Genomic DNA, 13,273 nt, shown 5'->3' on the forward strand with positions numbered 1-13,273 from the left:
ACCTGCTGGTAAGCGCTGCTAAGATCTAGCTTCGTGAACGACTCCCCACCAGCGAGGGACGCTAGCAAATCATCAATGCGAGGAAGCGGGTACGAGTCTGGAACAATTACCGGATTGACCGTGAGGCTGTTATCACCGCAAACTCGCAACTCGCTTCCTTTTTTGAGTGCCGCCACTATCGGAGCTGCCCAATCGGAAAACTGCACTTGTTCTATGACGCCTTGTTGTTCTAAGCGCCAAATTTCGTTTTCCACTTGCGTTCGACGTGCGTATGGAACCGCCCGCGGTTTGCAGAACCGCGGTGTGGCGCCTGACTTGACTCGAATTTTTGCTTCTAGTCCGTTGCCAAAAACCTAAGAAAATTTCGTTACGATCGGCAGCCCACTCGTTGCCAAACACGCATTGACCGATGCTGTCTAATATGCTGCCAGACGGGGCCAGTCCAACTGAAATTGCGTGAGCCAGTTGCGTCTCATCAGGCTCGGCCCCTCACCTTTCACGACAATCAGGGTCAACTGCTTTCGCTGACCTTCGTACCTCACTCGTACGTCGCATTCCCCGAGAACCGGAATTGGGTCTTTCGTGTAAGTCGACAGCGTTACCCGGCCACGCCGTAACGCCGGGGCGCTCCGTCGCGACCACAGTTTTCGAAACTCTACTTCTCCTATCAAGGACACGCCTGCGCCAGTGTCCAACTCAAACGAGCACGGCTTGCCATCAATTTTTAATGGCACCATAAATGGCGCCTCTCGGGAACCTTTTGTGCAAAAGTTAATCCGGAACGATTCCTCCGCCGAATCGCTGTCCTCCTCTTTCATTTGTGCCTCCGACACTTTATGTGCCTTCTTCGCTTTGAGCGACTCCTTGGTACCTTTCTTCTCCTTGGGAGTTGCCGGTTGGCGACTGCGGCAAGCACGAGCAACGTGACCCAATTTACCGCACTCGTGGCAGGTGTATGAAGCAAAACGACACGTGGCGGGCGAATGGTTTCCGTTACAACGGTAACATTTCCGTTGTTGCGCGTTGAACGCGGCGCTTTCCGCGGCTGCAGTACTCACTGCATGAGCCGATTCGTCTGGTGTTCCTTGCATTTCGTGTGATTGCATCTCGGCTACTTCCGTGGAACGCGCGATCTCAAACGCTGACTCAAAAGTCAACTTCTTTTCCGCGAGTAGCTTGCTACGAATTTTGTGGTCGTTCACTCCAACCACGAGCTGGTCGCACAGCTCCTCTGCGACATCGTGGAACTCACAGCGTTCAGCCAATTTGCGTAGTTTCGCGACGTAGGCTACTATCGATTCGCCCTGCCTTCGATGTCTTAGTTTATTTCCTTTTTAAAGTTATAGCTCATGACTTGTAGAATGGCGGTTTTTGATTGAGCTAGATGTTTATCTATTGTTGTCTTACTGTGTATACAAGTAACTTTTAAATTACATTAATGTCCTGTGTTGGTTATATTTTTCTCGCCAAAGGTATATAAGAAACTGAAAGTAATATTTTTAGGAGACCAATTAAATTCGGAATCTCTTGTGTCGTCCTCGTCAAAGTCATCTGATGAATTGGGAGGACGGCACAATTTCATCCAGTCATCTTGATCTCGGATCTTTTTCTGCCCAAGATCTTTCTCTTCGTCTTTCTGTGCCTTATTTGGATCTTCCTCTGCCTCTTCAAAAGGCATTTGAATATTGGCTAATGATTCAATATCTTCCATCAGTTCAATTCTATTGACCAACTTTTTGCTGGCCGTTCGAATGAACTTTTTGAAAGCTTTTGTAGAAGGCAGAGGAATTGTTTCACCGTCTGTATCGGTAATCTCATTCTCGGCTTCTTCCTCTTCTTCGATAGTCAAACCGTCTAGCTTACGAAAAGGTTCGAATTTCATCAACTGGTAGTAACAGTACTTTTCGTACTGTTCCTTGTTTGACTTATTGCAAAGGATTCGCGGTGCTACACGAACGACTATAGACTTTTTTCTGCGCACTGTTTTACCCTTTGCGTTTATATAGTAGTCGGAGACGTAGTCCAGTAGACAAACGTCTTCAACTTCTACCGAACGTCTCATGTACTCTTCTATTACTGTTGGAAGCGTTGCAGTTCGCCCTGGCTTTGCAGGCGGATTGACTTCACGCTTATTCTCTAAAAGAGTGTTTTGAATTCGCGAGTAGATGTCACCAGCTTTTCGCCCATAATTAGATGGCAAGTTTCCTGCGCTGAATAGTCGCGCTCGCCAACGGTTTCATTAGGAACGGCCTTTCGAGCCAGATCGTCTGTGGACATTGACTCGGTAATCACCTTAAACGTGTCCTTCAGCGTTGCTGATTGCGGCTCGCTTTTTGTTGCGTATTTTGCGATATACTCACCAACAGCGTATGGGCTGACGATAACTTGCATGTCAACATTCGCTCGCCAACCTTCCAGCTGGAAGCGATTGTGACTGTTTACGCGAGGATCGTTGCGCTTGTGTGTTACCTCCGCCTCTGTATGTTATTCCGGTTATCCAAAAGGAGAAATTTCCAGTGTCGTTTCTTTCCTCAGCGGTTTTGGAAACTTGAAGCAACACAACAACTCTCCAATAAAATTTGTTTTAAGGCAAGTTGTTTGCTTGTACTCTGTATGGCGATCAACAGTGGCCATAAGACGCTTGTAATCCGTGTCATGATCGCTAATGTCGGCCCACTTTTCATGGCACGGATGATTGCCTGTCTTTGTTTGCGGCATTTCTCTTTTGCCTTCTTCGTCGAAAGAAGGATTTATTGTCGACACAAGCCAATCGGCAAAGTCGATAATTTCTCGACCTTCTTCGCGTAGAATCTCTTTCATTCTCTCTTCGTTTGGTTCATCGTCTTTACCAAGTTGAAACTCGGGGTAATCCTTTATGCGACGAGTTATCTCTTCGCAATCAGGAGCATCCCGAATCCAACCGATTCCGTGCATGTGAGCACTGAAACGATGCTGGTATTCTATGCGAGCCCAATAGTCTGTATTGCAGTAGACGTTTGCCATAATATTATGCAAATAGTCAGTGGCTCGTTTAGTAAATAGCCAGTCGGCTAGCATGGGATTGCTGTTCAGAGTCTCGTTTCGATCTCTATGCTCTGCATGCAATTGCTCTGCCGTTTTATCTGGACTATAATGCACTGCCAAATTGAAAAACTCGGGCCAATGCAAATCGGCTGCGCTCAAAGTAAAGAAGCAGCTTGGCAAACCGACTTTTTCCATTATGGCAAAAAGATTTTTCTTCTGCATGTTTCAGTACTGTTTCGTACCGTGCAGACTTTTGTCAAAGTGGACAACTTTGTTTTGAAAATGAGGAGCTTTTTCTGACGTTTTCGTCATCTCTCGGAGTTCCTCAACGGTGAGGGCTGCATCGCTCGGATTTTGTTTGACAAAAACCCTGGCTGTTTCTAACTCCTGCCACCTCATCATTGTATTCAGAGCAAAATACCTGAAACGCGGATGCCGAGCAAAACGCCCGTCTTTATACCGCATTATGTGTTTCAGGTATTCTATTCACATGAAAATCTTTTAGTTCTTCATCTTCAGGAAGAGCTTCTAATGCCTCGGAATCTATCTCTATGTTCTCGTAATACTTGTTGTTTCTTTTCAAGTTTACGAGTGCTTCAAGAACTCGTTGTCGCCTTATGCGGAAGTCATTCACCTTACCGGAAGTGCGCGTCTGGCGAACAACGACCATACCCAAATTACTCTTTGTTCTCTGCAGAGGGGTCAAAACCGACTGCACATTTTGGGGCAAATGTAGCACGTGACCACGGTATCCAAAAACAACTAGTCGGAAAAATTTGCGCAGTTTCCACCGTTGTCAGAGGCTCCAAAATTTGTGACGGAAGCGCGCAAAAAAGCACTTCATCTAAAAAGGATCTCGTTGCGGCTGCCGATTCGAGCCTTCTTCAAGCGAATCAGAAATTAGTGTACGATATTGTTCGCAGCCACCACGAGTTGACAAAAAGCGGCTTCGAATGCAAGCCGCTTCGAATGAACGGTTCCGCTGGAACCGGAAAGTCATATCTAATAAATTGCATAAAGGAAATGCTTGGAAGCGAATGCATACTTGCTGCACCTACGGTTGTTGCAGCATTTAATATTGGTGGACAAACGCTCCACTCGCTTCTACGCATTCCTTTGCAGAAAACGTCATTTTCGGACGTTCTAGGACCTTATCTTACAGACCTGCAAGAGAGGTTCGAAGACGTACGATATTTGATCATCGACGAAATGTCGATGGTGGGACGGCATGAGCCGTCACTCAACCACCGGCGCCTCTTCCAAGCGCTCCCGCAGGGAGCTTGCAAGTCGTTTGGTGGAATATCTCTAATTTTTTTCGGAGACATGGGACAGTTGCCACCGGTTGGTGACTCTCCTTTGTACCGGAGCGCGGCAACCAAAGGATCCGCGACTAATCAAGGCCGTCAGCTGTATTCATATGACGTTTGACGTTGTCGTACAGCTGACGAAAATCATTCGTCAGTCCGGTAGCGACGAGCTACAGATAAAGTTTCGCGACGCCCTGCAAAGGCTTTGCGACGGTTGCCCGTCGTACGAGGACTGGAACGATCTGTATATGTCACGTAACTTTGCACGGCACGATCAGCAGGGAGACGTAAAGACGTCTTTCCGCGATGCTGTTCGGCTATTTTCGTGCAGAGAGAATGTAGCTGAGTTCAACTTCAATTTCTTGAAGAATTCAAAAAAACCGGTGGCTGTTATTAACGCCGACCACAACTGCACCGAGGAGAAAAATGCCAATGAAGAAGACGCTGGCGGACTGTACGCACGCGTTCGTCTTTGCGAAGGCGCGCACGTTATGCTCTCATCGAATCTCTGGACCGACATGGGCTTGGTCAACGGATCAATGGGATACGTAGTGGCAATTTTGTACCAACCCGGTGCAAAACCGCCAGCACTTCCAACAGCTGTCGTAGTTCAAATGGACAAATACGACGGCCCAACATGGGGCGGAGAACGCTGCGTTCCCATATGCCCAATCGAGCGCACATGGCCCAGTTCAACAGGCAATAGAAAGAGTTCATGCAAGCGGCGACAGCTACCCATTCAATTGGCATGGGCTGTCACCGTGCACAAATCGCAAGGTCTCACACTAGATCGTGCTGTTATTGACATAGGCCAGCGCAAATTTGCACCTGGAATAACGTACGTGGGATTTTCCAGAGTGCGGCATATTAATCATTGCCTAATTCAAGGCTTTGATTACGCTCGAATTTCTATTTTGAGCAAATCAAAAAGCTATAAACAGCGATTGAATAAAGACAAGCGCCTAGACGGTCTAGCTAGGCGTACTGAAAAAACATTTCAGTCGTTGGCCGCAAGTACCAACGATACTGTTCCAGATGATAATAAAGAGTTTTTTAAACATCTGGAAAACGAATCAGGAATTGACAAAGAAGAGCATAGCGATCATACATACAGCAAAAAAATGATCGTTGACAATGACAATGCCACCGACAAAATTGATGATAATAATACCGTCAAAGTGACTAAGACAGCGGCTAAAAAAGCCCCTGCTAAAAAACCTAAAGGCAAACGTGCGAGTCGTGCCCGCACAAGTGTGCCGTTGCCACCGGCTGCAAAGAAACGCCGCACCACTACTCCACCGTCTCCGAATCCGTTTCTGCTTCAAATAGGGCGCAAGCGAGAATCGATAGTAGGAGACGGAAACTGCTACTTTCGAACAGTGTCGAAAGCAGCATTTGGAACCGAAGATCGCCATTTGCCACTTCGGTTACAGATTGTCAATTTCATGGCAGAATACCAGTCTGTCTTTGAAATGTTTTGCTGCAACACAAACTATGAAGCTCACATTTCAAAGCTACGACAAGAAGGAGCTTGGGCAACCCAAGCCGAAATCCACGCAACTGCAACACTTTTTCAAATTGACGTCAGTGTGTTTACATGGATGGGTAAAGAGTGGACGTGGAATACATACAAACCGAGGTTTGATATAACTGTTCCGGCGCTAATTAGGCTGCCCGTGAACAGAATAGAGATACAACATTATAGAAGCCACTTTGATCTGATTGTACCCATCGATCAAAGTGAGTTTGCTTTGGCTTCTCCACGCAAAAGTTCAAAAGCGTGCGACAAGCCAAAGCTGTTGTGCTCTTCTTTAGCAGCTAATGAAGCTAGCCTGCTGATGGCCAAAGAACCATAGCTACGTCGGCAGGTAAGAGAAGGCATTCCAATGGAATCTCTCCTATAATAAGACAAATTTTTAAAACATTTTTTACGTCAAAAAATTCTACAAATCTTTGCGGCCTATGAAATGCTAAAAGATTAGTCAAAGTCAATGGCTAAAGCTTTTTTAAAACTGCAAATCAAGGTTAGGAAAATATATAAAATACGTAGTAATATGAAACATGCTTTTTACAGTCAAAAAATCATACAATCAATTAGTCAAAAAATCAATCAAACAATCAATCAGTCAAAAAATCCATCAATCAATCAGTCCGTCAAAAAATCAATCAATGGAGACATGTCGATAGCAAGCTACCTCCTATGGGAAAAGATTAGCGAAGTGAGCCAAGTGAGCAGATTACAGCATGTTTATTCAAGACATATTATTACAGACATAAGATTAAAACACAAATAAGCAATATATATAGATATACTTGCTAATCACATACATAATTAGTCCTCTCTATCTAAAATTCCCCCTTCGTCCATCTCCTCCTCCTCCTTCTCTCCTTCTTCCATCTTTTCCTCCTCCAGTTCCTTCTTCTGTTCCATCTCCTTCTTCTCTTCCTTCTCCCCCTTGTTCTCTTCCTTCCTCTCCTCCTTGTTCTCTTCCCTCTTCTCTTCGATCTTCTCTTCCACCTTATTCTTCTCGTCCTCTTCCTCCTTTTGCATGCCCTCGCCCCCTCCATCATTCGCTTGCGCTGGCGACGCTGGCCACCGCCCTGAATGACGTCCAGGACGGAGGCCAGCATTTCTTCACCTCCTCCGCTCGGGCGGAGGAACCGCCATTGTGGGATCACTATATCTAGCGATCCACCATGGCGGCTCGATCGCACGATCGAAGAAGTCACTAAAGAAAAAATTAAATATTAAATTTATTCTTTCGCGAGTGATCGCGAAGTCTTACTTTTCGGGACGACGCCGACCGCGACCGCTTCCGCGGCGATTGCGACCACGTCGACCTTGGCCACGGCCACGGCCGCGACCGCGGTCGACGTTGTCGTCTTCGCCGCCTCCACGGCCACGGCCAGCGCCGCCCGTTCCTTCCGTCGCTTTTTCAGGTGTCGACATTTTTTGCGCGCTATGACAATAGATATCTATGCGTGACGTAACAATGAAAGTTTAGACATGTGTTTTATTTATTGATTTAAAACGGTAACAGCGGTGGGAGGCTCCTCATGATGGCTATCCAAGCCATCATTATCTAGTTCATAACTTTTGGTACGGTTTGGGTGCTGCGACAGGGGTTTCTGCTAGCGAAGGAATGCCAGGCGAGAAAGCTTGCTCCAGAGATATTCACTGAAGACTAGCTTAGAACCTGCGGCTTACTAAATCCAAGAATGGAAAAGATCAGAAACCCTTAATTGGCAGACGAGGAAAAGTACAATGTATTTGTTGGTGAGTAAACAGGATTTTTCACATACTTCAGAATCTTATATCTAATTTCAGGTCTTGTTGAAAGTGTCTATCCAAGCAAGCCGTGGTCGGACACAGAAATGAGAAGAAGCCTGAATCGAGTTTTCCTCGATGCCAAGTCCATGTTCAAGAAAACCGGTTCAAGCGATAACAAAGAAGAGTAGTAGCATTCAGCGGTAAACCTGACGTTCTTCAAAGTACTATTTATCGGTGTAGTGTACTCATATAAAACTATAAAAAAAACAAAATTTACATCGCAACACTCGTTATAGATACGCATGAAACGTTTTCATGAGTGGGACTTCTCATGAAGGTGCTCATGACAGCGAGTCTCGTGAAAATGTCAATCATGAGGTGGTCCCAAATTTCACGTGGTATATTCTCACTTGAATCCACAAGAACATCATGAGATACTCGTGAGTGCACATGACTTTTTTTGTACGGGTCGAAACACTGCTCCATAGCAAATAAAAGGAGAATCGCGAAAAAAGACAATCAAAAGCAGAAGTGCGTAGGAGAATACTCGCCCCCGTGTACGCGCGCGAAGATTACGGCCCAGACTCCCCGGTCTATATCGTCTTTTCGACTAGCTGACGCTAATACAATCGATTAGCGACCGTGCATTGCGCGGTTCGGTTTCGAGTGGTTTTCGACGATCTTCTATTCGTCTCTCTCCTGTATAGAAGAACTCTTCATGTTTTCTTCAATGTCGTATTCAGAAGGTACTAAAACATCAATTGACCTCTCGACCTCGGAGAACCGTGGTCGATTTTTGCCGTCTGGAGCACAGCACTTTTAATGATTTCTGCATAGGTCTCTGCATGGACAGTCATCGGGTATTATTGGTCGATATCCTTCTATGACAGCCGCCTTCAGTTCGGAAGGAAATCTAAAACCGCTGTCAGAGTGAGGTACTTTCCTTGTCCATATCTCCCACATAACAATTCCGTAACTAGAGAGAAGTTCACGGGCCTACCTGGAAAACGTCTTATATCTCGTTTACCTGTATACGTCGACAGAGGCTCCATACGGCTTGCGTGATAGCACCTCTGGGGCAAGCCATTGCATCGTGCCAACTTTCAGAGTCATCGCACTGCGTTGACTATCTATCAGCGGTTCAATATTAATATCTGTTACTGAGGCTCTTCTTCCACGCTGTCCTTGATCCTTTCTACGAGAAGGCGCTTCTTTCGAAGATTCCACCAGTCGTGCAGAGCCAAAATCAGCAACACAAACAATCCAATCTAAACTGACGAGCAGGTTAGCGCTCACGGTGAACCCGAGGAGGCTTCATCTAGTGAAAATAGTTCATTCCTCTTGCTCCATCCAAAGCGAAAGAGAACTTTGTCTCGCTTTCTAAAGTAATTGCGTTGTTGTGTAGAATAGCAGTCAATGATCCCCTATGCATTAGTTCCATGACGAGAAAAGGTGTTCCATCTCGAAACGTTCCACCTCCGAAAAACATGACGACATTTGGATGACGAATCGTTTTCATTACTTCAATTTCTCGTACAAATTCAGCTCGACTGCGCTTTGTGATCTGTATTTGATAGTACTGGAGTTGTTTGATGGCCACTACTATTTGTCTGTATGTACTGCGGTGCACCTCCCCGTAGGCTCCTGTGATCTCTGTATCCAATCGTTTGTCAAATTTAATTTCTTCAAATCCTATATTCCATACGTTTTCGAAACTTTTTAAATTGGCTTCATTACGCTTCTTGATTTGGTGTAATTTGTAAAGTTTACATGATATACTAGTGACCACGATTAAGAAAATTGTTCCAACTGAATACAGCGTTGTAATTGCAATTTTGGAACTGACCGTGCAGTAGCCTTCATTGTCTTGATTGTATCCGTCAAAACACGTGCATTTCATAGTGTTACGAGGTGTCACGCTGCACGTACCCTGTTGGCAAAGCTGGATGCTGTTTTCCGAGCACCTGATGCAGTCTGAAATGGACGTCGATCCGTTGGTCTTTGTAGTCAAGCCGGAAGGGCATTTGAAACACATTGAGTCTCTGAACGAATACGATCCTGCAGAGCAGTATCCGCAATCGGGATAACCTGTCGAACCGTCCGGGCAAAATAATAGTGTTATGTAGTACTTATGGTGAGTTTTTCTGCTATAAATATGTGACACTAAGAAAAGTCCGACATTGAATTCATTGTAATTTCTATCGGTCTTGTAATAGAGAGAAAGGAGAATGCTGTCCTGACTTTGTAGAAAAGAAAGCCAGTAGCGAGAAGATAATGACAAGTCATCATACGTCCAGTTATACAGGTAAACCGAAGTAAATAAGTTGTAATTACCGCAGCAGGAAACAATTGGTGAACGTGCTGGAAACGTGCTATCACAAACGCATGGTTGATTGTTTCTTGACGGAAGTTTTCTCCAAATCAAGCCGTTTTCAAATGTAATTAAAAATGCACCTGTCTTGTTGCAATGTTCTTCTGGAAGAGATCTCTTGCAACCAAACACAATGTGACTGGAAGATGAAGAATGTCGAAACCAGCTTACTGTGTGCTCAAACATCGATGGAAAAGCTCTAGAATTTCGGCTTGGAAAAATTCTTGACCACCTCCAAGTTCCTGAAAAGTGCGACTTAATGGTTGCTAGAGCGTGTTGTGCAAATTGCCAAAGGTCATTGAAAACTGTTAGTTTCCCGTTTACGAAACCCCAAACCACCGTATATGTACACAGCAAGAGACTCAGACCTAAAGTCTAAAGTGAACTGCAATGAGGAAGCGCTGTGATAAAATCTTGATTTAGGTGCATCTGAATTTGACAATTTCAACTTGTTCCAATTGGTAGGGATGAAGGTATTGCTTAGGTACCAGATTTCTCCGTTTAAGTCATTCTCTGATTCAGGTAGTGCATCTAAGTTCAGGCTGCCTTTTACGCCTCCAAAAACAATAAGGTACTCGTAGAACGAGTCTGAAGTCACTTCACTTACTCCCGATAAAGTACAGCGTGAAAAATGCCGCAAATTCTGCTTAACAGGATAGAAGACGTCAAATTGCAGATCCGGAAGCACTTTATCGCCTGCGTAGTGCGATAAAAGAACGGTTTCTTCTGACTTTAGTTTTGGAAATATTAGAAAACAGTAGTAATCTGCAAAACGCAGCGAAAAAACACTTTTGCTTTTTGAAACGTTACATAAGCTTTGGCTTTGCTTTGAACTTCACCAACTATTGTTTCCCTCATCGTAAACGTCAAGTTATAAAAATTGCATTTGCTAACAATAATGATGCTGCTTTCAACAGCTGTAAATGGAAACGCACTTGAACTGGAGCGTTGTTAGCGCCAAATTGTATTCTTTCTTTTATTGACCAGCCGTCTAAGTGGTACTTGTACTTTGTGCAAGACGCAGTAGAGCAGATTAGCAATATATTGAGGTGGTTAAAAAAGTGTCCGCGTAGTTTTTCTTCACTGTACGGCACTGAAATCATGCCATCAAGGCTCCACGTCATATTTGATGGATGTAAATGCCACACTACTCTTTGTTGACTTGACGTAGTTTTGTTGTTGCAGACAATGTAGAAAATATTATCTTTGAAAGACACTGCGACGTTCTTCTCTTGAATCTCAGGCTGGGGCGCCTGATGCGCCAGTAGCATTGACTTCCAACCATCCGTTTAAATGAATTTCCCAGTCATCACCGTGAAGTTTTTCAAAATGATACTTTAGTTCCCAAATTCCATTTCTTTTCTTCTTGCCTTCATTTTTTCTACCTAGGACGAAAACTGTTTCGTTGCAAACAGAAGATATGCCTGGCTTGCTAACTGTTACGTCCTGGTAGACAATCTCTGCAGCTATTAGTTGATGATCTTCGTAGTAGAGAGGAAAATTAGAAGTTAGCAGAGAAACCTTAGATCCGGTATTGGAATTATGGTAAACAACAAATTTAGAGCATAGCGAAACCAAGAACTGGTTTTCATTATATTTATATTCTGCAAATTCGTTCACGTTGCTGACCCATATTCCAAACTTGGAGCTGTACAAAAGTGAGGTGACGTGCGAAAATTCAAGATTTTCCTCCCAGTTTATAATATACAACTCCGTGTTGGGACTATTTTCAATCCTGAGAGATGTGATGGCAAGTTTAGGCTTATCTGACTCTTCACAGAACGGACGAGCCACAGCTTCGTCAATATCAGCGTAGCGGCCCTCCGGAAACAAAGCTTTCGCCACCGATTTCATAGAACACTTTTGAGGGTATTCGATAGACTTAGGAAAGGCGAATGTAAGGTATGGGCAAAACGACACCAAAGAGAGAAAGGCGAAAAAACGTCGAAGCAGCGATTTCATGGTGCAGTCTCTTTGAGGGCCACCTAAAGCAATCTGTGATAGTGAAAGCTCAAAGGTCGCAGGCGGGGGAACAAATCGACAAAGTTTTGATATGTCCTCGAATGAACGTTTGGGAATTCGATGGTCCTACCGGCTTTCTTATGACAAGGACAGACTTTCCCCGTCCATAGAGGAGAAGACTAATGTCTTTTTTGGCCTAGATGATGGATATGAGTATCGAATCACGTGATGACAGACAAAAATCTAGGTGAATCTCGTGTAGTCGAAGTAAACACAAGAGCTTCATTAGCTAGTTTAGAGGACAGCTACAGTAGAGACAAACAGGAGAAATTTCTCCTCTCTTTTAGTTCATTTGATGATGTTTAGGAAGGTAAGCGAGCAGTCTCGATGCCACCGCTGTAATTATTTCAGCGCTACGTTCCTATCAAGGCTGGCTCACGCCAAGTGAGGTTGGGTGGGCCACTCAACGCGCGCAAAAAAATTTTATGGCAACGCCCACTCGAGACATCAATTTCCTATGAAACAATGAGCTTCAAAAGCTACGTGACTGAGCTACGGGGCTTAGAAACAGCAGCATTTTGACAAAGAGAAATCTTCCCTACGCACGACGGTAAAGCAAGAAAAGAAATAGTAATTATAAATATATTACCATTCGCCAAAAAGTTAGGGGCCCAAGGGCCCGGCCTTGATAAGGCAAAAATGAAAAATGTGTCTCTCATCCTGAAATCAAATCTAGTCCCTACCTTAACGCCCTCGAACTTACGCTAAGCTCGTACCGAATTTAATTGCACTACAATACGTTCGAGACGGAGCTATTCGTCGCTAAGTACTAAGTCGACGGTGGCGCGTGTCGTCGCTAAAGAAATAGCAAAGCGAGTGACGGCTTTTGTCTTTTACACTGAAGGCCTTTCACGCATTCCCTGAGGCGGGTAAAAAGCAACCGAAAACCAGACTTCTTTTCAAGAATTTATTCGGGATATCGCAGTTCAGTCGATCGAGTGTGAATCCGCTCCCATCCCAGCAATCTTCGGCGTCCTCGGCGATCGAATACGTTCTCACTCGGATTCTCTAGCCGTTTACAGCCAAGAAGGTCTAATCCCTACTCGAAGAAGCAAATGACGCTGTTTTCTTCCACCTTCTCAGTGCTTCATCGACGAAGTGCAGCGCAGTTTTACGAGCTTAGTGCCGTTCATCAAACATCATTGCATGCAGGTAGACCTGTATAGTCAGCCGGGCAATATTAAATTTCTCCGTAGGGACGAACGTACACATCGTGACACAGACAATGAACATCAGTAACATCGCTGAATGTATGCTTTGTGAGCAACAATTAACTAC

The 13,273-nt window shown here is 44.7% G+C and overlaps 1 protein-coding gene across 1 annotated transcript; it reads right to left on the minus strand.

Annotated features, from left to right (window-relative positions):
- Window positions 1-6,663: 6,663 nt before the first annotated feature.
- On the minus strand, window positions 6,664-7,281 carry LOC136199255 (splicing regulatory glutamine/lysine-rich protein 1-like). Its single transcript, XM_065989429.1, has 3 exons — window positions 7,118-7,281; window positions 6,994-7,060; window positions 6,664-6,873 (listed from the first exon to the last, which is right to left on the minus strand). The coding sequence occupies exons 1-3, from the start codon at window positions 7,279-7,281 to the stop codon at window positions 6,664-6,666; spliced, it is 441 nt and encodes a 146-aa protein (XP_065845501.1).
- Window positions 7,282-13,273: the final 5,992 nt, after the last annotated feature.

This window comes from Oscarella lobularis, chromosome 20 (genome assembly GCF_947507565.1).
Source record: "Oscarella lobularis chromosome 20, ooOscLobu1.1, whole genome shotgun sequence".
Lineage (NCBI taxonomy): Eukaryota > Metazoa > Porifera > Homoscleromorpha > Homosclerophorida > Oscarellidae > Oscarella > Oscarella lobularis.

Bases quoted from the DNA above. Each gene is read 5' to 3' on its own strand.
- LOC136199255 (XM_065989429.1), bottom strand. From the start codon at position 7,281: ATGTCGACACCTGAAAAAGCGACGGAAGGAACGGGCGGCGCTGGCCGT. The intron at 7,061-7,117 runs GTAAGACTTCGC...TTTTTTCTTTAG, and splicing joins GGTCGGCGTCGTCCCGAAAA to TGACTTCTTCGATCGTGCGA. The intron at 6,874-6,993 runs GTTCCTCCGCCC...GGCATGCAAAAG, and splicing joins ATAGTGATCCCACAATGGCG to GAGGAAGAGGACGAGAAGAA.